The 27,237-nt window shown below is 45.7% G+C and overlaps 1 protein-coding gene across 1 annotated transcript in view; it reads left to right on the top strand.

The window, feature by feature from the left end:
• Positions 1–27,237, top strand: part of RAPGEF1 (Rap guanine nucleotide exchange factor 1) — a 122,025-nt gene that overhangs the window by 90,056 nt on the left and 4,732 nt on the right. Inside the window, exons 12-25 of the mRNA XM_048822692.2 lie at positions 8,264–8,545; positions 10,160–10,252; positions 12,178–12,266; positions 13,605–13,713; positions 15,827–15,902; positions 19,250–19,334; positions 21,178–21,270; positions 22,279–22,464; positions 23,613–23,697; positions 23,906–24,000; positions 24,840–24,918; positions 25,065–25,166; positions 25,307–25,404; positions 26,977–27,105. Of these exons, the coding sequence (XP_048678649.1) occupies positions 8,264–8,545; positions 10,160–10,252; positions 12,178–12,266; positions 13,605–13,713; positions 15,827–15,902; positions 19,250–19,334; positions 21,178–21,270; positions 22,279–22,464; positions 23,613–23,697; positions 23,906–24,000; positions 24,840–24,918; positions 25,065–25,166; positions 25,307–25,404; positions 26,977–27,105 (1,601 nt within the window). The remainder of the gene's footprint in view (positions 1–8,263; positions 8,546–10,159; positions 10,253–12,177; positions 12,267–13,604; positions 13,714–15,826; positions 15,903–19,249; positions 19,335–21,177; positions 21,271–22,278; positions 22,465–23,612; positions 23,698–23,905; positions 24,001–24,839; positions 24,919–25,064; positions 25,167–25,306; positions 25,405–26,976; positions 27,106–27,237) is intronic.

Genomic DNA, 27,237 nt, shown 5'->3' with positions numbered 1-27,237 from the left:
TTCTGTCCCAACACCTTTGTGCCTGCCCCCAACACTTTTGCAGGGGGCATCCTAGACCTCTGACAAGTACCTCTCCAGTAGACCCCTGGGTGTTTGGTGGAGAGGGATAACTTCCTTGAGGAGCATGCTGTGACTGACTGACTGATGGTGGCATTTTTTGCATTGCTTTTTCACCAGAGGCTAAGGCCCAGCCTTTACTCTGGTCTATTTGACAGTCCCCAGAGCAGGGCCAAGACCATAAGTCAGTGAGAATGCTGACCTTTCTCTTGCAGGAAGTGGTGGTCCGCGTATTTGTAGGAAGGGCTGCTTTTTCTTTGGTGGTTTTATAGTGTTTGAAGGAACCCGCTGGACCTCTCCTAGTTTCTATTAGAGTTTGGATTTTGGTTTTCTTTGGAGGCGTGCAGATCAGCCTGTGAGCCCTTTGGAAACCAGTATTCTGGCTGTCTGGGAACGATGGGGAGGCTACAGCTTGAAGGGGCTTTTTCTTTTACAGCCAGACTAATGAAGGTTTTGTGGTGACTGGGGTGAGAGTTAGTTCCCTTTTACCTGAGCAGCACCGAAGCTGTATGTTTGAACTGGCCAGGGGTTCCCCATTTCGAAGCATTGCTAGGGGAGGGAAGAATTCCCTTCAGTTCCAGCTCTCACGTTAGTTGGGGCCTCAGAGAATTTGAGGGTTTTTCTCCCTTTCTGTTATACTTTTTAATGTGTTCCATAGGGAAACAGTTTTCCAGAGGCCTGATTTTTTCCATTGTTGGGTTAAAATCTGCCTTTGTCGACCACTATCATTGTTTTTGCCCCTCTTTGCAGGAATTTGTGGCAGGGGTAATGGCTCTTATTGGATAGAGGCAGATCCAGAGTGGATCAAGTCTTTTTTCCACCAATTCTGGTTCAGGTCTGACCTTCCACCCACAGAGGTGCTGTTTGTAATATGGGTTGATATCATAAGGATCTGCTGCACAGTCTTACCCACACTTTGGAGAGTCACGGTCACAAGTCGCATTGGTGGGACTAGTCTCAACTGGATTGTTTGGTTAATGTCTTGTTAAGGAATCCCATCTCTTGTTTTTGGGCTGTTTTCTGTTGCGAGATGGTAGAAAAGGAGGTGTACAATAGGAAATTGGTAATTGCTGTAGTTTTCCTTCCTCCTGCAGTTCACCCTCCTTCACTCTTGTAGAGGTGGGTATTGTCCTTTGTTTCAGCATCTCTTTGGTTGATTCTGGAAGTGGGTGGGCTGGTGTCTTGAATGGCAGACTTCAAGCCTCATTGCTTCCTGGCCGCTGGAGAATGATGCATAGGAGCACTAATGGTGAGCATATCAGAAATCAACGGAGACACAAGGTACGCCACTGTGTGTCAGCGTGTTTTCCATTGAACAGTGCAGGAAGGTTTCAAACAAATCCAATTACCACTGGGTAATTTTTCCTTACTCAAGTGTCTGTTTGCAATTGCAGCAGGTTCAGCAGACTTGTACTTGTATGTACATCTAATGGAAAACTGTCTTCATCCTTGACTATGGAGAAATTACATGTCTCTCTCAAATTGTTTTTAAAAGTGAGAAAAGTTCAAATACCTTTCTAGAAACTGAACTGGCTTCTCAACTCTTGCAGACAGTGCAAATAGTTTCCCTATGGAAACGCTGCAGTTCAGTACTCAGCTGTCACTACTTCTAGAAGTTCTTTGGTGAATTGAGCAAGATCACAGAAAATTCTCAACAGCTGATTTTTTTTTTTTCTTTAGTGTTCTTGTATGCTCAGCTATGAGTGTTTAGAGTCAGGCGTATCCAGTGTACATTTCTCCCCTGCTCCTCCCATTGCTTCTGCTCATAGCGCTCAGTTCTGATCTACAACACTCCCCGCTACTCGAGTCCTGAGCGGAGACTGCCAGTTGTGCAGAGTGATATGGTGATTCAGTGATGCAAAAAATTATCTGTTGGGGACTAGAATTAGATCATGTTCAATTCACTTGTGATTTAAACGGGATTTGACTCATTACTTTGAAAAAAGATCTGCATGCATGCAATCACCTGTCAATCTCTCAGCATTGTTTTGCTTTTCCTGTTTTGTTTCCCTTCTGCTTTTATATGTATTTCCACAGCAGGATTGCATGATGGTATTAATAGTGCTGTGATATACTGGCATCACTGAGTCTTGCCTGTGAAAACCACGTCCGCCAGTGGCTTAGTTTTGTGCATAAAATTGGAATCATACCTCTTGCTCAGCAGATATAGTTAAGTGCAGCCCTCTTTTGCTATATAAACTCCATTCCACTCTAGAAGTCGTATTTCTGCCTCTCCTGTGCAGAGGCCTCAAGCTCTGCCTTGTAAAAAGCTATGTGCTGTGTCTGGTGGTGGTATTTACATTGCAACCATTAATGCTGTGTCTGTGCATCAGATTGTGTTCTCATAGCTTCAGAAGAAAGTGAAATTAGCGCTGCTGATGGCGTTTGCAAAGAGAAACCAGCACCATAGCACTGCTGATGAGGCTTACAAAGAGAAGCCAGGATTGTAGCACTGTCAGTGGGGCCTATAAATGTTTTTATTTATCCCATATTTTCCTTGTGGAGATATTAGAAACCCAGCTCTAGATAAGCAGAGCTTTGCTTTTGTGTGTTCTCTCTCAATTTAGCATGGAGGCCACCCACACAGGGGAATAAAAAACTTGGGCCATTCATCTGCTACACTACTCAGCATTTAAAAAGAGTGAGGTGAGTTGTGTGGCCAGAGCAGAGGCTGTGCGGAGACATGTTCAAGCAGAAGGGGCCACTGCCTTGCTCGTGGCAGAGTTTGGAGCCATTCACTGTTGGAACATTTCCGTCCTCATTACCAAGAGTAACTGGAGCTCCGGTATTGCCGCGGGAGATAAGAAGTTCTTTCCAGTATTTCGCTGTGCGTTTGCAATCTAGGGCACAGCAGCCTTGTATAAGGCCCATTGCTCTTTAAACATGGGGGGCTGCCGTGGAAGCTGGGTGTCCAGTTCTAGCTAATAGTTGGTGCAGTCTGGAACTAGCCGTAGCAGAGAGGATCAGAAGATCTGTAACAGCTTCATATTTTAAAAATACCGGGCTCTGGCTGACCTGGTGGGTGTAGAGTGGAGTCGGGATAAACTTGCAAGGGAACTCAGCTGGGTTGCTAACAAGGCTGTTGCTGGGAAGGCGAACAGTGTGTGTGACTACTGATGCTGTAAATGCTCTGTCAGCCGATTAATTGAGTCCAGCTCTGGATTTATGATGTAGATGACTACATCTCAGCGTCAATTAACAGGGACCTGTAAACACCCTGTCCTGGCTGCTGTGTGTAGTCACACCTCCCCAGTAGGAGTAGAGCAACATCACACCTGCAATACATGCATAGTGGGTTCATCTGCTGCCAGCTAATCCAAGGTAATGTTTATAGCCGCCCTGTCCACTGGGACACCCTGAGACTCTGAGGAGATTAATGGTGTAAAGATGTGGTTTTAACAGTGGTGTCCCCCAGTCCCTTCTGCAGCCCTGACAAAAATCGACGCAAACAGTTGGAAATATTCAGTGATGCAATTCCTGAAGTCCTGCCACAAAAAACAAGACACTGAGTCGAAATGATTTTAGTGTCAGGTAAGCTTTCAGCTGTGGGCAAGCTTGCTCCCTATTGTCCTTGTGAGATAAGACCACTCCTGTCTCAAACCCAGTGCTCATTGTAGTGCTTCCAGAATGGCAGATGATACATGAATGCACTGACAGGTGGGGGAGAAGGGATTCCTTATACCTGTGTTATGCACAGCACGTCATAGTCTTCTCTGGCCTAATTTAATTGAGGACCACAGAAATATTTAAACTGCCTCCCCAAAATTTCTGAATATACATGTGAAGGTATGTAGGACTTCACTTGTGTTGGCTTTCTATAGCAACCCATCCATGCCTAGTGAGGAGAGAGACGCAAATAAACCTGGGCCGGAACTTCATTTTAGGGAATAACGGTAGAGTTGCACATTGGTGCTAACTCTTCTAGTGCTGGTAGTTGGCAGCATCTCTTGGGAGTCTGTGCTGGAGCAGTACTAGTCTCAGGCAGCCTGGCATTAGCATGGTATGAGTTTGGGGAGAGTTAAATGCTCTTCCCAAAGGCTCAGGGTGCACACTGCATGCTTTCTGGCTTCCCTGAAGATTATTTGGAAGTATTCAGCTTAAAAGCAAGCAAAGCTGTGGAGTTTGAGTCTGTCTCAATGCAGCCAGAGCCAAAGTCTTTCTGACCCTGCAGAAGCCTCTCAGAAATGGGAAGAACAACCAGCCCTAACCAGTTTCCAAGATGAACTCTCAGCTGTGATTTTTGTTGTTGTTGTTGCAATTCTGTTGAGTGAACGGACTCTCCTCTCCCCCCACTCCCAGTCAGTATGGTTTTAAAAGAGCAGCCGTGTTTCTAGGAGAAATCTCTAGTGCTCAGACCCTGTTGAAGTCATTGTAGCAGCCCATGCTGCAGCTGTGTGCTAGGCTGGAGATTAGCAGAAATGGGAACCATATGGATCAGTAATTCAAACACTGGGTGTTTTCCCCCTTTAAAAGTACGCTTCATGCTTGGCTCTTGTCCCAGCATGACTGCATAGTTTGAATTCCAGAGCTGCTCACAGGCAGGCTGAAATGTAGCAAAAAGGAGGGGCCTTGCTGGATTGTTTTGTAAAAGACCCAGTATCCCAAAATTGTTAGGCAGGGTTAATTAATGGCAGCCTACAGAGGGTCCCCTGCACTGCTTCCTTCATAGCAACAAGCTGAGTTCTTGTTTGTATCCTGTAAAGATCATGTAATAATAGATTTTGTGTGTTTCTTGGATACCATGTTTTACAGTAACATCTACAAACCCCATTTTGAGATTACGTTTTACGGGGCTATGGAGGACAGAGAAGAGAGACCTATTAAGTACAGAACTTTGTCTGTATTAATTAACCCATATCCATCCCAATTTTTGAATCTAATGTATATTTGGGCACTAAAGTGCTTTTGAATTGAAACTAATATCTGTCTTAAACCAGTTGAGACAGACACTGTGCAAGCTTCCTTCACAAGCCCTCGTAGTATGCCTCATTCTCAACCCTCGACATCTACCAGTTCCGCCTGCCTCGGTGCAGCACACTGATCCCTCTAGAGCAGTGGTTCTCAACGACCAGTCTGTGGGCCAGCCCTGGTCCCTGAGCGCTCCCTGACGCTGTTTAGGAAGGCAGCAAGCCGATCCCTCGTATCAAAAAGGTTGAGAAACACTGTGGTAGACTTAGCCCAGGCCTAAGGGAAACCTGCCAGTTTTGTCAAGTACAGTAAAAGCTGTTTTATCCGACACTTCACCAACCAGAAAGCTCTATAAACTGGCATTTCTGATCTTCATTGAAATTCCGGTTTATAGTCCGGTTGGCGCGGGGCCGGTACTGTACTATGAATGTTTTGCTCTGTCCAAAATGGATTAGATTTGTGCTACCAATTTCCTTACACTTACGACCTAAATCAACTCTGAAGCTCATCTCCAAAGATGAAATGATAGTTCATAAACCCCCTCTGCTATAGAAATAAATGAGTCTGATTTTGAGTTCAGCATTGTCTAGTAATTAGAGCAGGGCAATTGAAGGTCAGGAGGCCTGGCTTCTACTCCCAACCCTACTGCTAACTTTCTCTGTGGGCTTGGTCAAGCCATTTAGGTCCTCTTTGTGCTCAGTTTCCCAGTCTGTTTAATGAGAGATAATAGCTGCCTTTTGCAAAGCAGTTTGAGATCCTCAGATGAAATGTACTATGTAAGTGCAAAGTTATATATATTGTATTGTGTATAAGTCTCCTGTCCCCTGCAGCAGCAGGAAGTCCATCCTGAGGAAGGCTCCCTAGGAGGATAAAGATGGGTTAGTTGGGACACAGGTCATGATTGGGATGAAGATTTGCTTTAATTGGAGCAGAGAAATTCCATTGTTATGACCACAGTGTTAAAAGTGCAGCTGAGCTGCCTTTCATTGTGGGTATTTGGTAGCTAGTCCACGTTCCCCATTCACATTGCTCCCCTTCCTAATTGAAGACTAGCCTGGAGCATGTGGCATTATCAGAATGCTAACACCAGTGAGATCATGAAATATCAGGAGGACAGGGCAGGCAGAATCAATCTGCTGAGCCAGAATGATGTCATGAGCCTGGAGGCTTCCTAGGGATTTAGCGTTTTGTGCCAGACAAGTGAAAATGAATAAAAGTGGAGCCTTTATGCAGACAGATGAAAGTAAATATGGAGATTAGACCTGTCAGCGTTGCTAAGGACACACCAAAAGTTGACATTTGTAAAGAAATGGGTAGGAAGGGAGAAGAGCAGGCCCTGGAGCTGGACTCCTCTTAGCTACATGCATGTGGGAAGGATTTGCTTTTGTATTTTTTTTTTTTTTTTGGTCTAGTCTTTTTAACTCTGTTTCCAAAGCACTCCCCCTCTATTCCTGTCTGTGGTGTCTTGCGATTCAGTCTAGGCTCTGGAAACACAGAGACTAGCTCAGGCTCCACACACAAGACAAGAAGGAGAAACTACTCAAGGAGTAAGGTAAAATCTAGCTACTGACCTTTTCATTTTGTTTCATTATCACTTTGTAGTGGTAAAGCTTTAATACTCAGGCCCTGGTCTGAGGCATGTCTTGATTTCTCCTTGGTTTAGAATTTACTGCCATTGTACATTTAAATGTTTCCAAGATGAAAAATAAAGCTAAGGACTGAAACATACACATCCAAATGCTATCACCCTGCTTCAGGTGATGGACTTTGTTTTTATGATCTGTTCACGCATCATCTATTAAGCACTGAGGTGGGCTGTTGAAATTCTGATCGTGAAAAAAGCTTGGTTTAAATTTTTGAGAGATCACTCCCCCTGGCCTCTTTCTCGTAGTGTAGCAGCATTTCTATCCAGCCTGGTTTCAGGAACCAGTATTTGCACTTCTAGAAAATCGTAGCAAAGCACTCTGCTTATGCAAAAAGAAAAGGAGTACTTTGGCACCTTAGAGACTAACCAATTCATTTGAGCATAAGCTTTCGTGAGCTACAGCTCACTTCATCGGAGTGAGCTGTAGCTGACGAAAGCTTATGCTCAAATAAATTGGTTAGTCTCTAAGGTGCCACAAGTCCTCCTTTTCTTTTTGCGAATGCAGACTAAGACGGCTGCTACTCTGAAATCTGCTTATGCAGTGCATTCAAGTCCATTGTCAGCAACATGTACAACAGCTTCCCCCAAGCTTTTTGGATGACTTGATTCTTCCTTCAGGCTTCCTGGCTACATTCCTGTGCATATTTTAAAATACACCCGTAACCATCAGATTTAGCCTCATTTGCCTCATTATTTAAATTCCTGCTTTTGAGTCATCCTGACTGCACTCCTCACCAGTAACAAAGGTAGTGATATGTGAGGGTTTTCTTGTAACTCTCTTGGCATGGTGTACTCCCTGCACCTTACTCCCATTCAGTACTGTCTGGGTAAGAGTCTGAAAGCAAGGACGTGTGGCACAATAGAGTTTCATGTAGACTGTGTATTTCCTTTCATCTCGTCCCCAGTAGACTCTCTGAGAGCCACTGAATGAGAGGTTGGTTTTAATGTAGAGTTCATTGCTCCTCAGGGCAATTAGTACTTTTCAAGTGGAAAGGAATAATGGCATCTGTGATTGTAACTTAACCTATCTTTCAGCATAACTTTGAAGACAATATTTAGACATTCTCCTCTGTGTTCTGCATGGTTCTAGATCTACGGAGCAGAATTTTCACAATAGCTGTTAAATTATATGGTTGCAGCAAACAGCCTCTTAAGTATATGTCCCATGTAAACCCATTGGAAAAGTAATATACACACAGAATACTTCTCTCTGTCTATGTATTTATACCTCTCTCCTCATCATGGTATCTGTATGCCTGTGTCTCTCTTCACCAGCTCACATGATTGGCAGGGTGCAGCTTTTGTCATTATTTGTACAAAAATAGCCAGAATCTCCCTTCCACCAATGACTGAAGACCTCCATTTGTCCCCTTTCCCTGTCTTCAGTAAGATGAGCAGCCTGCTAATCTAAAAGGAACATGCCTCACCTAGAGAAAACCTGGCAGATGTCCCAGTTAGTGATTCCAGCTCTCCTATGTGGATGATAAAATAATGCTGTCTCCGTTTAGTTTTGCCTCTCAACAAAGAGATGCCTTTGTTAGAAATACCTTGTGCTGTCACTGCTAAACTACTATTAATCTAATTACTTTTTCTTTTGTCTGTCTCTTTTTCCCATCCTCCTTGTTTTTATGTTGTTCATTTTGCATCCTGTAGTACAAATCTGTGTTTAGGTCCTACTCACAGGATTTTGTGCCTCACAACCAAGCTTCCATTCCTCCTTTTCTTTCTTCTACCTCCTCTTCCTCTTCCACCCCGCCTTTTCCACATGTCCATCAATCTCAGAGCTCTGACCTAGCCGTGCCAACCACAGCCAGCCAGTCACCAAGCACTGTGGATGTGCCAAACTCCTCTTCTCAGGAGAGCAGCTTTAACGGGAATGCTCCTGTCTGCCTTCCTTCTGAAACCTCTTTCACTGATTCTCTCCAGACATCTTCGGTGAGAATATCCAAAGAGATAATGCACCTTAACGCAAGGATGTGTTTTTAAAGAACTGTCACTTGTTTTAATACACATTTTACCTTAACCCAGGTGTGAGCTAAAGTTATTTCTTTGTGTGTGGGCAGAGAGATCGTTTGATATAAAAGTGAAGGTCACAAGTAATGAGAGAAACAGGCAGGTTGGAAACTCTCCCTAAATGTTAAACTGGTGGTGAAAGAGAGAGGTAAAGAAATAGCTGTAGCTGCCTCGGAGCATCGTGGTGTGAGTTTGAAGAAAGGAGAGGCAGAGCTTTTTAACATAAATCTGTTTAACACAGTAGTTCTTGACCCCTGGTTCATACGCACTCTGGTTGTGAGAACTTCAGGCTTTTGTGACTGCTACTCTAGGCTCCCCACCCCTGCCTTAATGATGAGCCTCTGGACTGGGCCTCAGTGCGTTATAACTGCTTACTGTCCTCTCTAATCTGCAACAGATTTGGGGGCTTCTCCAAACCCCCTTCTGACTGCAAGCAGCTTGAGCTTCATAGCTGGTTAGAGTGCACACAGTTGAATGGGCAGCATCAGGCACTGGTTGGCTCAGCCAGAGGTGTTAGCCTGATGATCTGTTTGGAGAACGGTATCTGTTTTGGCAACGCTAGTTTAAGGTTCCAGATCTGTTAATAAAACAGATGTGGAGGCCTGTGCGTGGCAGCTACATTTTTAAACTAAGCAGTTCCTCTTTCACTTGCCTGTAAAGACTAGAATTCAAGAGCCTCTGTTTCCCACAGAAAAGCTGAGATCAGGCACTTTACTGGTTTGCTTATGCTCAAATAAATTTGTTAGTCTCTAAGGTGCCACAAGTCCTCCTGTTCTTTTTACTGGTTTTGTGGTTCTGACTGTAGGGGGAGAACCTTCCTAAATTCAGGGCTTGTCAAGTAAGCAAAGGAGAAACTGATTTTTGGATTCTTCACTCCTAACTAACTACACTGTTGCATCTTCCTTGTTGTGGGACCTTCCTACAACACAGTCCCCACCCGACCTCCCAGTGTGGTTTTTGTCTTGCATTCAAAGGTATGGTCTGAGCTGTGTTTTCAATGACATTTCCAAGCTATGCTAAAATCCTATGCTATATAGCATGCTTTGGGAATGCAGTCTGGTCTTATCTACACTGCAAGATCAAGCCATGATTACTGTGGCAGGCCACAGAGTGTGTACTAGGTCCCATTGTGGTGTTTTTGTTTTAAACTATAAATGTTCAGCATCTGTAATTTTTTGAAGTCTGCATTTGCATTTGGCTACACTGTGATCTCCAACAGTTGGCTTCCATGGTAGCTCTCTCAAACCAATCCGCACTGCTCTCCTGCTGCTGATTGCCATACCTCTTGGCCTTCTGGATAGACCTTGTGAATTGGGAAATAGCGATTATCTCAGTGAAAGTACAGAGCCAGAAGAAAGTGGTGGCAGCCTTCCATCGGTGCCAGAGGAAAGGTTCCCAGCCTTAGTGCCAGTGGGTGGGGAGAGATCCTTTCTTGCCAGGGCCTGGGCCAGGCACGTTCACTTGCACACATTGTTAGGGTTAAGTGCTGGGCGCGGGGGCACCGTGACACATTTCCTTTCATCCTGTCTCCCATAGAGTGAAAACGCCAGCGAGGAGGCTGGTGAGGGTGAATACGTCAATCTGTATTCCTCTGGCCAAAGCAACGGGGAACTCCCTCACTCTGAAGGAGTAAGTAAACGGGAAGGGGCTGCTTGGTGCATGCTGAGTTCATGCAAAGCATAACATGCTTTTTATAAGTCTCTCCTGCATATTGTGGTGCTTCTGTGTTTTGCTGAATGTAATGCTTTAATGGTGGGCCGTTCTGCTTGTCTGTTTTGGTTTCCTCTCTAGAGGGGAATCTCAGTGTGGATGGAGAGCAGATGGTGCTTGCTTGGCTTCAGAGATTTTGGGTGAATGTTTTTAAGAACATAGTGGTTGCTTTTCCTTTAATGCTGCTTCAGCGTGCTCTGCCGTTTGTTTAGGGCTGTGTGCACGAGGGTTGGGTTTGCTGGTGGTTTTTTTTCTGGAAAGGTACAAGCCTTGACTTGTGCTGCATCTTTGGCAGTGCCAGTTCTTTACTAATATTCTTAACTGCTTTGACTTTTTTAAAATCAAGTCTTGTGTTTATAAAATGCCATCTTTTTCCATCACCCATGGGACATAAAGTAAGTGATTGATATAGTCTATTCCCCCTTTCCTCCTCCTCTGCACAGGGCTCATCTTAGCTGTTTCCTACAAGAGACAGGGTAGATCACATCACGGGGGTATCATCTTTACAGGCGGGGGAGCTACAGGTGTGGGGGGTGCTGCAGAACCCTCAGGTTTTGCATGGGGCTCCGCTCGTGGCCCTGTGCCCGGGGTCCCGGCTGCCAGCCCCAGGCCTGCCAGCCTCAGCCCCCTTACCCTTGTCCAGGTCCCCCCATTCCCAGAGTCAGCTCTGGGGGGCGGGGACGGGGGGACGCAGCGCCCCCACTATAAAAAGTGTTCTAGTGCCGCTGACCATCTTCCCGTTATTGTCGAAAATAGCGAAGGCAAAGATCTGCGAAGTTCTGCCTTGTCCACTCCTCTGCTTCGGTGGGATTGTTCACTGGAGGACGCGATCTAGCGCTTATTCCTGTCTCGTTTTAAATATCCCAAGTAATGAGGCTCCTACCATTGCCCTTCTATCTACACCTCTGACAATCAGGCAATTCCCGCTCCTCGTTCATATCATCCAGCTCGTTCCTAACAGTGAAATAAGACTTTATAACATTTCTCGCTATATGTAACTAAGCACAACTTTGCAGATGCATAAAAATCCCAGGCTTGACAGTAAAATTTCTAGGGTGATTCTGATAGAAAGGTGTTTTGAATCCTCTCAGGTTGATATGTTGAACCTCCAAGGATCACTCAGCATAGTGCTAAATAGCTCTCAACTACAGCACTGTAAAGTTAATAATCCCATTTACCTTTCATAGCTATTGTCCTCCTTAATAAATGGCTAATTTAAGGTGTATCTTTATTTGCTTTGAACTGTATACCTGCTATTATATGCCTTATGTTCAGATTGCTCTTTTTTTTTTTTTTTTTTTAACATTAGCATCATTTCCACAGCAGTTGAGCATCATTGCGTAACCTCCTCTGATGGGAGAGATGAGGGAGGGAAGGGAGTTTACATCCACACATTATGACAAGTGGGACTTTTGGGGGCTATAACTAGGAAGGAATTAGAAGAGGAAGAGGAGTTGCAGTGAAAAGTTTAGAGCTGTCTTGCAGAGTGCATTTAATTCAGTAGAAGGGAAGTACATTTCAAATGCAAGGTCTTTTGAAAAAGTGTGGGGGGAAGTTCAAGATCCAGGTCAACAGCTGACTTGTGATTTGTAACTATCAGCATAATTTCACAACCTTAAAAGTAAACCAAAATAATTACATTAAAGTCTCCAGAGATGCTCCCAAATTTTCTGTCTAATTAACATCTGTTTTTTCCTGGCATTTGGCATTAACTTGCATCAATCTTTAATCCCTCCATAGGAATTTACAGTAAAGGGCCATTTAGAGGCAGCCAGGTTGTGAGTGTGGGATGACCAATGGTTGCAGGATCCCATGTAATGATCAAAAGCTTCTTTCTTTTATAGGAATCTCCCGCCATCAAAGACGGCCACCCCAAAGACTCCAGTTCGCATAGCAGCACCACTGGGAAAGAAAGCAGAGATGGTGGTGAGAGGTGGGCCTGACCTGAACTTGCAGTTCCCCCTGCCTCACAAAACAGCAATGCCTGAGCAGGGCTATTTTAGTCCTACCCACTGCCAAACAAGCCACGTGTGTCATGTTCTGCCTTCAGAAAACTTTATATTGTCAAGATTTTTAGCCCATTAAATTAGACAGTCTCATGAGAAACAGATCCCACCTAACAAGGAAAATCCAGGCTGCGCAGGGTGATTTAACAAACCCACAGTGCTTGATGCAGCCACTACGTAGGAGCAGCTGTGCTGGATCAGACACTCAGCCCAATCCTGTATCCTGTCTCTGACAGTGCCCAGTCCCAGCTCCTTCTGAGAAAAGGTGCAAGAAACCCTGTATTAGGCAGTTACAGAATTACCTACCCAAAGGAATTTTCTTCCTGACCTTGTTAGAGATTAGCTCATACCCGAAAGCAAGAGGGTTTATATCCCTTCCAGGCTCTGCGTTATTTTGAAATCCTCGTTCTAAATAAACAAAGAGGCAATGCATGTTGGTACAACACACACACAGTAATTTTTGTCTCTGTCCCAATGAAGTTGACAGTTGCTTTAAGGGTTTTAATCATTGCAATGAAGGAAGCGACACAACAATTCTCATACTAAGCTTAGTGTCTGATGAAAATATAGACTGCTCTGTGGTGGTCAGACACTGGGGTAGGGGTGGCTTTGGAGGATTTTCACATAGTATTATAGGAAGCCAGGCAGGGGGAATCTGTACAAGATACAACAAGAGCACCTCCCCTTGGAGCTAGGGAGTGCTAGGGAGGCAGCTGTATAACACAGGAAGAGAAACCGTTAGAACCTCTGTCATGTCTTCCAACTGAGAGAGAGCTTGTTGTCTCAGCCCTCTGCCAGCAAAACAGATTATGAACTAATTTAAAGAGATACTCCAGCCATGACAGTCTATTTTCCCACATCCATAGGTTTGCAGAATCACTTGGCTTCATGGTTCTCGTGCTGTAATAACATGAAGGATGATGTGGCAGACAGTGCATGGAGACGCTGAAGTGTGCAGTCATGCATGCTGTAGTTTAATTCTATTTAATAGCCAGAAATCCGGCTGGACAAGTGCTCTGTTCCTGAAAGTTTCATTTATCAGCCCCGGTCTTTCTCCTTTCCCAGGGATGCAAAAAGCCATAGTATTAGTATCCGACACTCAGATTTGTTTGCAGGGGGTTTCCCTGACTTTGGGAGTATCGGACTTCCTGTATTCTCTGGGCCATTTAATGAAGGCCTGGACACTGTGCTCTCAATGTGGCCTGGCTCTCTGCTTCGCCATCTATATGATTAATGATCCTGATGGTCTTTTGCTTCTCTTCCAGGCGGCAGAAGTCACCGGATGCTTTGGAATCATCGCTAGAGGAGGAGGTAGATGAGCTGACCCTGATTGACCACAATGAAATTATGGCTCGGCTAACATTGAAGCAGGAGGTAGGTGCCTGTAAGAGTCACTTTCATGCTCCTTGGTTTGTGCTTTAATGAAATCTGGTTGACCATGAGTGCAGAGAAAGAGAATCAAACAGTCAGCCTCTGTGCAAGCTAATAGGAAAAACTGGTTTGCAGAAGCAACGAGTTGCAGCTTTTTGTGTGTAAACTGTGCTGAAAGCAGATGAGACACCAGCATGGAAAGGAAGCATCGGCATCAGACCATGAGTTCATTAACAAAGCACGGGCCGTCTCATTGAACACCAGCACGTTCTTGTGTCTTCCACCTCTTCAGCCTGTACCGGCATCCGAAATGCAACAGCTGAGATTCCAAGGGCTTGTCTATGCTGGGCCCCAGTGCATGCTATAGAGTTATGAATTGCAGAGAGCACCAAAATGTTGCATTCAAACTGCCCCATGTGGATGCTGCTGGCATGAATGAAAAGGTACCTAGTTCGCATTAACATAGTCCTGTTTGAAAGAGGACTAATTTTACATGAACTAGGTACCATGTTAATGCGAACTAGGTACCTTTTCATCTACGCCAGCAGCATCCACCTGGGGCAGTTCGAGTGCAACATTTTGGTGCGCTCTACGTTTCATAACTCGATAACCTGCACTGCAGCTCAGTGTACACATAGCCTGTGATAAATACAGTAATTAAACATGGGTGTGTAGTCAGGGTGATTAGTTGCTGTATTTGTAAGTGTGAATGAAGGTTTAGCATATGGATTAGTCTCCAGCAGGAAGTTGCACTAAGTGCATTTAGTTTCCAAATTGTTAAATGGCTTCAGAGATGCAAACTACTCCGCAAAATAGCTGTTCCTGCACTTGAGAAACAACTTGGTTTCTGGCCTGAGTGCATTGACAGACATCTACACTTGCTTGCTGATATTCCGAACTAAGCTATTTCTGATGCAGGGCTCAAGGGAATATACAAGGCCTTTGAAGCTTTCAGACTGTCAGGGGGCCGTTCTGGAAAACAGAAACAATATATCATTTACTGGCACTTACGGGAGTGTTGTTTGGACAGCCAAGATTTGCAGGAGAGCTGGAAGCTATTATTCATTCTTTAAGTGGTATTTCATAAGCCTTGCCAGAAGTTTACCTGAAAAATCACATCTTAGGCACAGTTGCTCCATGTCTGTAAATCAGGAGTATTTCCAGTGCTGTGTATACTGGAGTGGCAAAGAAATAGTCCAAGGGAGCCAGGTAGTATTCCAGTCTCTTCCCTGCAGGAATATTCCATGTAAAGCCCTTAAGAATTATGTAGTTTTATATAAGTTTAGTAGTGTGCTACTTCTACACGTACAACAGGGGGAGAGGATGTTTGGTATGGTGGTGAGGCAGGGGACTGGAAGCCTGAGGACACCTGAGTTCTATTCCCGGCACATGGACTTGGTTAAAGATAGCAGCAGACAGGTGACATCTAGCAAAATAGTTCCAGATTATAGAATTTGCATGCTCTATTTGAAGTTTTTTCAAACTAAACGAGCTTTGACGTTCTAGAGACTGAAGCACCTTCTTTAAAGTTCGGAGATGTGTTTTTCCCCTCTTTTTCTCTTTCCTTTATAATCCCATTCCCCACCACGCACACCTGGAAAATTAAACACACCAGATTATTAATACAGCATCTGTTTGCACAGTTAAATATTCAAAAGTGAGGAAATGCCCAAGTTAAGGTTGAATGTGCAGCTTTCACTCTACACCCTTTGCATCATAATGCATACAGACTGCCTCTGATGTATGATCACGAGCTATTGCTGCTCCTTAATAGCCATTGGAGTGATCACCGGTGAGCAGCACAAAATATTTCTCTTCCGTCTGCTCACAGGCAAAGCATTTAGTTTTGCTGCACTTCCCAGCCTGGCCCAAGGAGTGAGTAACCCAGACTGCAGGTCAAAACTGAGTCCCCCTGTATGGCAGGCAGAACGCTCCCACTAGATCACAGGATTGGCCTGGTACTCGACACCTTGTCCCAGCTCACGCTTTGCTGTGGGAGTTGCAAGGAATGTGACGGGCTGCACAGGTTAGCGCTGCATTTTAGGCACTAAGGAATTAGGCCATGCTGAAGGGGGCTCAGTCTCCTGTGTGTAACATGTTTCTCTTCTCATTGCAGGGCGATGATGGGCCAGATGTTCGTGGTGGATCCGGGGATATCTTGCTAGTCCATGCGACTGAGACTGACAGGAAAGGTACAGTGAATGAAAGGGAGCAAGCTGGCAGTCTGCAGCTTGGTGTGGCTTTTTTCTGGTTGTGCTCTGAACCTCTGTAGTGTTGCCTGTCAATTGTATTACCATATGCAGACGTGGACAAAGGGGACGACTGCATTAATGTTGCAGAGGGGATTGTGTTTATCTCTGGTGAAACAGAGCAAAGCTGGATAAACTCTTGTACCATTCAATTCAACAGCAATGTTTTTTTTAACTCTTCCGTGTCCAGAGTCTAGCTCTGCAGAGCGAGGCATCCCAGTGCAAGCTAGTGCCACCATTGCCATGGTATCACTCTACTTGCAAATGAATGTCGTTGAGTTAGGGAAGAATAATTGTGAATGGCACATTGTGCCATTGATTCAATTTTCATAGTGACGCTTGTACTCTGTAACCTATTGACTTTAGTTTAATGTTGGGGTGGGGATGACGTGAGTGAACTTAGCATTGAAGTGTGAGTAATATCACGGGATTGAGCCAAACGCACTGGGTGAGCTGTCCCAGCACTGTTCTACCAGTGCAATTCAAATTCAGCTGGAGCATCCTTCCTGGTCCAGCCCTGATCCTCTTACACATGGGCAACCAATCATGCCAACTTGAGTGGTGATTTGTCATCATGTATAAAAGTGGGACGTGGGTGGAGAGATTCTTTCATTTATTTGGATTTTACAGCACAGAATCTCATAATGTTAAACACTTTGCTTATTTTTAAGCACCGAATGCTCAAATTTTAACCATTCTATTCGCTACACTAATTCTAACGATATATTTAATTGAACTATCCAGTTAACCCCCCAAATCCAGCTCCCCCAAACATCAACCGTCCCTCCCCAACCCTGTGAATAAAGATGGGCTTTGCAGCATTTCCAAAGAGTGAAAGTGAGACATTTGCACTGACCTAAACTGAGGAAGTTCTCCTGGATTGCCAGCCAGATACGCTCACCCACTGAGCCACTCAGCCCTCATATTTGATCATTTTAAAGAGGAATATCTTTCATTTTTAGATTTCAGAGTAGCAGCCGTGTTAGTCAGTATTCGCAAAAAGAAAAGGAGTACTTGTGGCACCTTAGAGACTAACCAATTTATTTGAGCATAAGCTTTCATGAGCTACAGCTCACTTCATCGGATGCATTGGATTGTTTATCAGCTCTAATTTAGCACTGCTCTTCCTTGGTGCAGCAGACTCTTCCACCGTGTTTCTGTTTTTGGAGAGCTAATTGCTAGAGGGATACATGTTGGACAACTTGTGTGGAAATGATGAAATCTGAAGAGGCTGTGAGGAGTCTGGTACACTTCTCATGAATGCAGATCACCTTGTGTTTTAGATATGCAGTAGCCTCTTCTGTTAGCAGTTATCCGTGTATCGATATGGAGAAGTGGGAGGGGGAGAGAGGTGTGTAGTGTATTTCTTATAATAGTTGGCAAACTCACCCTTTGATGCTGTGCCAAATTGTTGGTGCAAGTTAAAACAAAAGAACTTATGCTATACTAACCCAGTGTTTAGGAGACTGAGAGGGTTAATGAATTAAGTTTAGGATAAGAAGAATTCAGGGCTTGTAAATCTATCAGCTGAACTGCAGAGAGAGGTATGGTTAAGAGGCTTTCCTTTAAAGATGAATTTCCTGGGTGCCAGAGCACACCAGCTATATTACCTCACAATGCCTTTTGGATGGGTGGGAACCCAGAATAAATATAACTCCACTCCCTATTGCTGCTTCTTGTCCGTTTAGGTTTGAGTAGCAGAGTTAAGTGAAATAAGGGATAAAAGAAGACTTGTGGTCTTTAGGAATAAAACCTGGGCCCAGCTAAGTGCCCATGGCTGTGCATGCCTGCTGCAGATGCAGGATTACAGCTGAACAAGGCACAGAGCTCACCTCTGACATGACCACCCATCCGCCCTGCTTTAGAGATTATATCTGATCATCTTTAACTGAAAGACAGCAGCTCTCCACTGATTTAGGAGCAGCAGTAAGGAGCTTTCTGTGTCAGGTTACTGCCAAGTGAAACACTGCAGACAGATAGGAGTGATTGTCATGCGTCCATTCCCCCCAACCGTTGTAACAAAGCAATGAATTGACATTACTGCTCAGGAACTCTGGGGGTGACATGCCTGGCTGGAGGGAAACTTGGCATGTGCAGGTGCTGTGGAAGTTTTCCCATGCATCTCTGCTGATACACCTCGACCCTGGCCTAAAACCCCTAGTGAACCTTCACCTGTAATTACCAGTCCTTCTCCCCCAGATCTGCCAATGTATTTCAGTCCTAACATGCAACCTCCTTTTCCTGTCACAGCTTCTCTGGAACAGAAATGATCAGTCAGGCCAGAATGCGATGGTTTGGGCTGAGACTGCCAAACTCATTTCGCCTGTTCATAGAAGGACTAGCCTCCACTGTTACCACTTTCTCCCCGATGAAGTGACGCCATCATTCCACACTTAACTTTATAGATGCACCTTTCACTCTCATGTTCAAATTCCATCTCCTGCTCCCATGGCTGTAGACAAAGCCATTGGCATCCTGTTGTGAAGATGCCTTGGCATAGCAGCATACTATATGCTCTCTAGCACCCCTTACTGGCCAATATTTGCAGTGGTATTAACTCTTCCCCTTTTTGGAAATAGTCTTAGGGCTTGTCTACACTAGCCGCCAGATTGACGGGCAGCGATCAATCCAGCGGGGGTCAATTTATCGTGTCTCTAGTATAGACACGATAAATCGACCGCTGAGCGCTCTCCCCTCGAGTCCGGTACTCCACCAGAACGAGGAGCACAAGCGGAGTCGACGGGAGAGCGTCAGCTGTCGACTTACCGCAGTGAAGACACGGTAAGTAGATCTAAGTATGTCAACTTCAGCTACGCTATTCACGTAGCTGAAGTTGCGTATCTTAGATTGACCACGTGCGGTAGTGTAGACAAGCCCTTACTTTTTGCAGTCTCTGCAAAATCAGCAGTAATGCTGTGAAAGTGGTCCTAAGGACCCATCACCAGGAGCTTTATTGTACTTTTGCTTGACCTACTATTAAAGACCCTCTTCTCTGAGAGAGATGATTTTTGCTGATCCTCTAGGTGGTTGCTCCGAGCAAATCTCTGTATGTTACAGCCATGGGATAGAGAACTTTGCAATTGCTCTTGTGCATTAGGTCCACCTGCTGGCAAAAAATAATACTGTGGTGTTTCTGCAAAGCTGGATATTAATTTGTTCTTTCAGAAGTTTACCTTCCCTATTATCTATTTTTTTCCTTTTGTAAAGACACAGTAAAGGTTGGATTCAGTATAGAGCATGCTTCCTTCTGAAGACACAGTTGACTGAGGTTTTATTGCCTTCCTCTTTAGATCTGGTGCTGTATTGTGAAGCCTTTTTGACGACGTACAGAACATTCATTACCCCTGAAGAGCTCATCAAGAAGCTGCAGTACAGATATCCTTCCAAAAGTATGACACGCTTGGCCCCCGCTAAGGCTCGGAGCACTGGGCAGGGTGGGGAATGGCCTAATCCAAAGCATGTTGGCAAAGCAATTCGCAATATATTCAAGCACACGTGGGTGGCACACGCCCTATTAGCTCCTGAGCAGGAATTTATAGTTGACAGCACAGTCTCTTCACTTCAGTGCAAATCAAATAGCAAACTCCATGGGACAAATCAAGGCAAACGTGGTTTATTGGTCTTGAGCACAAGACTGAGAGCAGGAATGCCAGGGTTCTAATCCCAGCTCTGAATCACTGCTTGGCTTTGAGCAAGTTCATCACTGATCTGTGCCACAGCTTCCCCGTCTGTACAATGGGGATACATTTACCCACCTCTTAGGGTATGTCTGGACAGTGGTGGGAGATGCGATTCCCAGCATGGGTAAACATACACAAGCTAGTGTGCTAAATGTAGCAGTGTGGCTGCAGTCACATAGGCAGGGGCTTGGGTTAGCCACCTGAGTGCAATCCCGCCTGACCCCCTGGGTATTTACTCGGAGGGCTATCCCAAGTCAGTGCCGAGTCACTTCTGCAGCCATACTGCTGTATTTAGCATGCTAGCTTGAGCAGAGCTAGCATGTTTATGTTGATCTGAGCTGGGAATCACCCATCGCAGCTGCTGCTCAGCTGTACCCAGAGAAGTGGTGTGCAGATTGATGATTGTGCAGTTACTAGTGAGAGTTAAACTCTGTCAATATTTAGACCTCCTTTCTGCCACCAAGAATGCAGCACATCAGAGAATGTCTTCTTCACACTATGATTCTGAGCTGTGCTGTTGGTACCAGTATCGTGGCTATGGCCCTTTACCTGGTGACAGAAGCATCTGTAATGAGGTTGTTCCTTGAATATTACATCTAGAATTCCCTTCCCTTGGTTCCTGTCCCATAACTCCCTCTGTTGCTACTGGCACTGAGGTGCTGCACTTTAAAGACGCACAATGTAAATGCCTCATGGGTTTTAATCCTGCGGCTGCATGTCAGGCAGGGCCTGGTGTCATGCTGTCCAGAGTCGCAGCTCATCATTGCCATCTTCAGCAGAGATGATGGTCCCGCTGTTCCTGCTGTGGCTAATGGACACTGGACACAGAACCTCTCGTGTTGAGGTCAGCAGTGAAATACTCACTTTTAGGAGGTGCTGGAAATTCAGAGCCACAATCTGGAGTTCTACCCTCCAGACTTTTTTTTCTGCTCTTGTTTAAATTCATTTTAATTGGTTATTGTCTGCTCCTCTCACCTCTCCCTTCCCATCCCAATTGTCTGGTTGAAGAAGTCTTCTCAATCCATGTTGTCCCTCCGGACATTCCCCCCCAGTAACCACTGCAGCCATCATCCTGCCGGCTTTGAACTGGGCAGGACTCTTTAGGTCAATCAACTCTCCTCAACAACCAGTGTTGTCTGCAAGTAACCAGAAGCACCCTGACATCTGCCTGCTGACAGAATGAGAGACTGCGTGGGGCCTTGAGCTCTGTACTGTTACAAGGGAGACCAAATACCAGAGTGAGACCTAGGGGGGTGACAGTAACTTGTTGGACTGGCAGTTGACTCAGTTGTCACCTTAGAGATCATGGTTTCAGGGTACACCACCTCCGCCCTCTGTTAATGCACCCACCGAGTGGTGAGAAGCCCTTCCTGCTACGTGCAGCCTACACTGCTCGGTATTTCGTGTCCCTCCTAGAAATTGAGTGCTGGTCTCAGGTATGGCAAAAAGCAGTGGTGCTGTTGGAAACCCTGTTGGGGCACTCCTCAGACAAGCTAACATCTGTCTGGATTGAGTTCGTTCTTTAACTTGAGGCCAACGTATGAGAAGTTCTGTCACTTCCCGGACACATTTAAGAAGCGAGTCAGCAAGAACACATTCTTCGTGTTGGTGAGAGTGGTGGATGAGCTGTGGTGAGCTTCCCTCCTGCTTTGTCTGGGGGCCTGGGCGGGAGGTAATAAAAATGGAGCTGTACCACTGTGTAAACCACATCTGTGGGGGGACTTGAAACTTCCTTCCCCAGATCAGTGAGACTGCTGCAGGGCTGGGCACTTGGGGTCTTGGCTGGGAAATGCACGTTTTCAGGGTGCCTTCTCTGGGTCTTCCTTATGACTTCAAAAATAAACAATCAGAAGGGGAATCTTTGAAAGAAAGGGAAAGTTGGCCAGAGGGTGAACTGGAATGGCCTGGATTCAGTTATGCTTGTGGGAAAAGTAATTGGATTGTGTGCTGAGCTAACTCTCCTAGATCTGAGTCTGAGGCAGAACACTAAATACATTGATTTCTAGGGACATCCCTAATGACAAGTCACTGCAGTTATCTCGGCTGCCTTGTGCTTCCATGCAAGAGTCCCTGGTTTGAGAGTGACTCAGGACTTTGGTCCCTTAGGGAGATGGGGGAGGCGGGAAAGATTACTGAGGTGACCCGCAGTGTATACTCAAGGGAGGAGTGCAGCATAAGATGCTATTGAGCAGTCCCCAGTAGCCAGCTGTAAGTGCTTCAGTCTCCGCAGAGAGGCTGGTTGTCATAGCAGCAGCTGCGACAGAGTGAGTGTGTAGATGAGAAGGCTAGCCCACTGTGCCAAGAGCTGCTGAGATAGCTGCCCAGAACTGCCAGATTGGGGAATCTGATGGTGCTGTGTTGAGAGGCCAGGCCATTCTAATTGAGGGTTCATGTCCTTTTCTGGACATGGGGGTGACGATAACCTTACTCAGGTGCCTGGAAGTCAGAGCAGCAAAATACGTTTTTTCACTGCTCAGTTCCATGGGGGAAGCTCACCCTAATTTTGATTTCTGATTTTTGTCCTAATCTCTAGTGATAAAAGAGGGGAAGTCCTTAATACAGGTGCTAGGTAAATGGGGAATGTCATCTTTAATGTCTCATCTCTGACATGTGCTCTGAGTTTTCCATCCATGTCTCAGCTTAGTGGAATTGACGGAAGAGATTCTAAAGCTGTTGATGGACCTGGTGTTCCGGCTAGTCTGCAATGGAGAGCTCAGCCTCGCTAGAGTGCTACGCAAAAATATTCTGGACAAAGTGGATCAGAAAAAAATGCTGCGATACGCCAACTCAATCAAACCTCTAGCGGCCCGGGGGGTGGCAGCCAGGTGAGGCAGCCTGCACCTAATCAAACTTTGGTCCTGTTTGTGGGACGTGCATCTGCCTGTTACTGCAAGCTGAGCAGGGCAGTGTCAGAGAGTTTGCTTTGTCCTCTGGTTTTGCAGGGGATTGCTTTTCCTGACCCTTCTTTGTTTATCTGTCCCTACCCAACACACGTGGGCTCTTCTCTGTCCAGTCTTGCTTTCTAAGGCACATGTTTCATACAGCTCCATGAGTATCCCCTGTATGCACGTGAGGCATATACGCAGTGGCTGTGTCCCATGGGCAAAGCAGTTACCCCTGCAGAGTTCGTCATCTCCCGGAGCCCTGTGAACGTTTCTGCATAGCGCTGACATACACTGAGACTTCAGCTAATGACATCCATCCCTTTGTTCTGCAAGGGAAGAGACAAGGGGAAGTCACTGGCAAACTCATGGAATGAAGCGTGAGAAACAGATTTTAAAAAGCCTTGTAGCAAAGGCTATGAGGCAGAACATAAAATTTGGCTGTCTCAGGCATAGGACACTCCAAGCCCCATCCTGAGCCTGAACGGCACTCTGGTAAGCTTCTCAGGGCAGGGATCTGTCATTTTGACTTTGATCCCCTATCGTCTTGTATAAATGATCTCCCAGCACAAAAAGCTGGAAAGCAGCGCTCGTCACTTCTAGATCAGGAGAGGAGAAATTGCATGTTGTTTAGACTTCACTATAGAATTAGAGAGTCGGTGTACAGAGCTCCCCCAATTGATATTTTTATCAAGATCATCACATACACAAGATAAAGAAAAATCAAGAGGAAAAAGGTCAAGCGGTTGACATGGGAGCCTGCTGTCGAAATGGTGCTAATGCCACAAGTGATTTGGGTGTAGAGTGTTTTCTTTTCCTCTGCCGGCAAAGTTTTATTTTAAAAAATTCTGGTGCTGATTCTCCTCTCTGTTACACCCATTTGATGGTGACTTCAGGGGCCTCAGTGGAGTTATGGTGCAGCACAGCTGATGTAAAGAGGTGAAGAATTGGACCTCTGGCCCTCTCTTCCATTGACTTTCACGAGATAAAATGAGATCATCACTCGTTCCTCTTCCCAGAGTCTGTTATAAAGGAAGGAAAGTCAGTCATGGTTTCATTATCCTTTTCCTTTCCCTCCTTGTCTCTCACAGGCCAGGGACCTTGCATGATTTCCATAGTCATGAAATAGCTGAGCAGCTGACTCTCTTAGATGCCGAGCTCTTCTACAAGATAGAGGTACAGACACAAGATCAGGGGCTTGGGCGGCGGGGGGGAGAGGTTTTAACAAATGCTCTGATGCTGTTCTCTAACAGCTCTTAGGCATACACCTGTTGTCGCTGTAGAATAAAGCCAGGTTTGTGTCAGGGGAGGGCTGTAAATCATGGGGAGTCCAAAGACAGATGTTTTATTTTAACTGATGATTTGTTCTTCTCTTTCCTGCCAGATCCCAGAAGTTTTGCTTTGGGCAAAAGAGCAAAATGAAGAGAAGAGTCCCAACCTGACACAGTTCACTGAGCACTTTAATAACATGTCCTACTGGTAAGGAGATGAGAGCAACAACCGCTGTACAGAACTTAACCTCTAATGTCCCTAGAGCCAAGGAAAACTCTCCTTGAGCTGTGCTACCAGGCTGGGGCTGCTTGTTTTGATGGTTTTGTCCTGTGGGCTATTGCTGGGCAGTTTCACTTCCTCCTGGGACTAGACCCCTGACCTTCTGCAAAGAATCCTGAGTGACAGAAAAATGAAACCTTGCTGACTTCTGGAGACAGCTGCATCTCCAGGCTTTATCGCAAATAACACCAAGACCCTTCAGACAAACACCTTGATACATCTGTGCACATGTGCATCTTCCCTGCCTCAAACCAAAGTCAGTGCAGAAATGAGGGGGCCATTTCAAATAAACAATCTGATAAAGGGTGAAAACTGCAGCTGAAAACCAGCCTCTTGAGTAAATTGATTCCTTAGCTGTTCACATGTCCTGTGTAACAAACCAAAAGAGAATGGTGCCCCCTTTAAGTGCAATTAAATCCATTAGGATGTTAAGCAGATCCACTTTGCATCCAGGAATGATGGAATTCTTCCACACCTGTCCATTTCAACAGCAACAGGAGAGATGCCAGTCTAATAACATTCACTATGGGAAATAACCTCTCTCTCTGCATGAGAGCTTCCTTCTAGTTTGGCGTTTTTGTGAATTAAAGTATTTGCTTATGCTCTATAGAGAAGAAACGGGACAGGAACGTGTGGAACTTTTCAGCCTCATTGATCAGTCCCTGATAGATAGTAACCACTCAAGTGAAGCGATAGATATTGCCAGATCAGAATCCAGCTCGAGGGTTAAGTCGCTCTTCCTGGTTTTTTTTTGTCCATCCTCACAGGGTCCGTTCGATAATTATGCTACAAGAGAAACCGCAAGACAGAGAGAGGCTGCTCCTTAAATTTATAAAGATTATGAAGGTAACAGCTCATTGCTTACGATTCTCACGCACGCTGTTCAGTGAGCTTTTGTGTTGGAATGTGGGACATTTCACTAGGGGCAGCACTGTTGGTTTCCAGAGTGTCTTCAGCATCTCTGGAGTCACTGGTCTTCTCCCTCTTTACAGCACTTACGAAAGCTGAATAATTTTAACTCCTATCTGGCCATTCTTTCTGCACTGGATTCAGCACCCATCCGAAGGCTGGAGTGGCAGAAACAGACATCGGAGGTGAGGAAAGCAGCAGATTAAGCCCTAGCTCTGGTCTGTTATGGTCTTTGGGGATGTGATTTCTTTAAGTCCATGCACCCTATTACAGAGATGGCTTGTTTGCACCATGAATTCCATGTGTGTGTGTTATGTCCCACTAGGGCCTGGCAGAGTACTGCACACTCATCGACAGCTCCTCGTCCTTCCGGGCCTACCGAGCGGCTCTGGCAGAAGTGGAGCCTCCCTGCATACCTTACCTGTGAGTAGCTGTCCTCTTGGGGGTCACTGGTTTGTCACCTCTCGCTTGGGGTGTCTCTTCACGCAGATCCCTGGCAGCCTACGCTCAGCTATGAGTGTGGGACAACCCAACATGAAGAGTGCAGGATACAGCCCTTATTGCAAGCCTTCCATGCTCTAAAACTTGAGGAAAATGCTTCCCATTCCTGGGTATCCAATAACTGCTTTCAAGCCACACTGCTGGGAGCCGGAGTGATTATGTACCAGTTCCCTGTGGTGATTCCTGCTTTGCAGCCCCACAGCTTTCTCAAACATGCGTCACTGTGTACCTGGGCCCTTCAGGCTCTGGATTTCTGCTGGGACTGAGAGGCTGCAGTGCCGGGACTGGAACAGGTCATCACTTGGTTGGAAACGGCAAGGATGCCTGGTCTGAGGACTGGTTTCCCGCTGGCCCTGTGGCTGCGCACTCCCAGTGTCACGTGGCTTTGGGTTTCCTTAGCCACTGTTATCTGAAGATCCCAAAGTACTTTACAAACATTAATTAACAAAATCTCTCAACTCCCTGTGCTTTCAGCAAATGGGGAAAGTGAGGCGTGAAGGCAAATCAGTGAAGGCAAATGGAAATCAAGGAGTTGGAACTCTCAGAACAGACCACTAGACTAGACTTCCCTTCAAGGTTGTGTGCAGAAAAAGAGGAGTTTCTCCATGAGATGTTAGAAGTTAGTGCATTTCCCATCTCATGAGACTGAGCTGATTCAGAGCTGCCCATGTGCCAGACCTGTCACTGCACACTGGAAGTGTTGGTAAATTAGAAATCCTCTTTGCAAACATGCATCCCCTTTGTCTTTTTTCAAAGGCAGGATTAAAGTTCTCACCTTTCACTGCAGGGATCCTGTAGTCTGGATGCCAGATTACTCATGGGTTTCCATAGGCTTTACCAGCATAAGCCCAGCCTGCCCTAGGTCCCCAGTGGTGGAAAGCTTGTTGGAGAAGAGAGTGCAGTGGCACAAAGTAGCGGATCTGTTCAGGACCATTGGAGAATGAGACAGCCCCAAAAGGAACAGAGCACAGGAAGGGAGGCGCGGCCAGGGTGGATGGAAAACGTGATTCAGTGCCTTCCCCTGGGTGGCTCTAGCCCGCAGGGCACCCAGCGAATTGGAAAGCTCTCATCCTTTGCAGAAAACCTGAGGGAGTCTCAAACCGCTACTCTCTGTCCCCTCTTCCAGGGGTGATGCCAGCCCACACTTCTTGTGCCAACTTCATATAGTCTTCTCCCAGTTTTCAGATGCATTCAAGTAAATAATTTTTCTCTAGTGCAGAAACTGGTTCCCAGTATCACTGGTTTAAGCATTAATGCTTCATCTGTAGGATCCTACCTCTGCACCCATGATGCCAGGAGCTTTGAGCCCATGCACTTTTGAAAGGACTGACTTCCTCTGATTTCAAAGGCAGGAGCTAACCATGGCAGCAGCACTGAGCAGCTGGGTTGATTTTTTTACTTGCCTTTCAGCTGGCTCTGAAGTGCTTGTGACTAACCTGGAGCTCTGTGCTTGTCTTCCCTCCTCCCTGCATGCTCCACCCTTCTCTCTTCCAGAGGCCTGATTCTGCAGGACTTGACCTTTGTTCACCTGGGAAACCCAGATTACATTGATGGCAAAGTGAACTTTTCCAAACGCTGGCAACAGTTTAACATCCTGGACAGCATGAGGTGCTTCCAACAAATGTAAGTACAGCCATCTGCCTGGCCTACAGCGATGAGCAGGGACTCGGAGCTGCCTTTGAGGTGTTGTTCTAAACCACTTTGGAACGAGGCATGAGGGATGCAAAGGATGCAGTGCTGCTGCAGCAAAGAGGA

Source organism: Caretta caretta, chromosome 16, assembly GCF_965140235.1.
Source record: "Caretta caretta isolate rCarCar2 chromosome 16, rCarCar1.hap1, whole genome shotgun sequence".
Taxonomy (NCBI): domain Eukaryota; kingdom Metazoa; phylum Chordata; order Testudines; family Cheloniidae; genus Caretta; species Caretta caretta.
The sequence above is the reverse complement of the archived record's forward strand: the minus strand, read 5'-3'. Positions and strand labels throughout refer to the sequence as shown.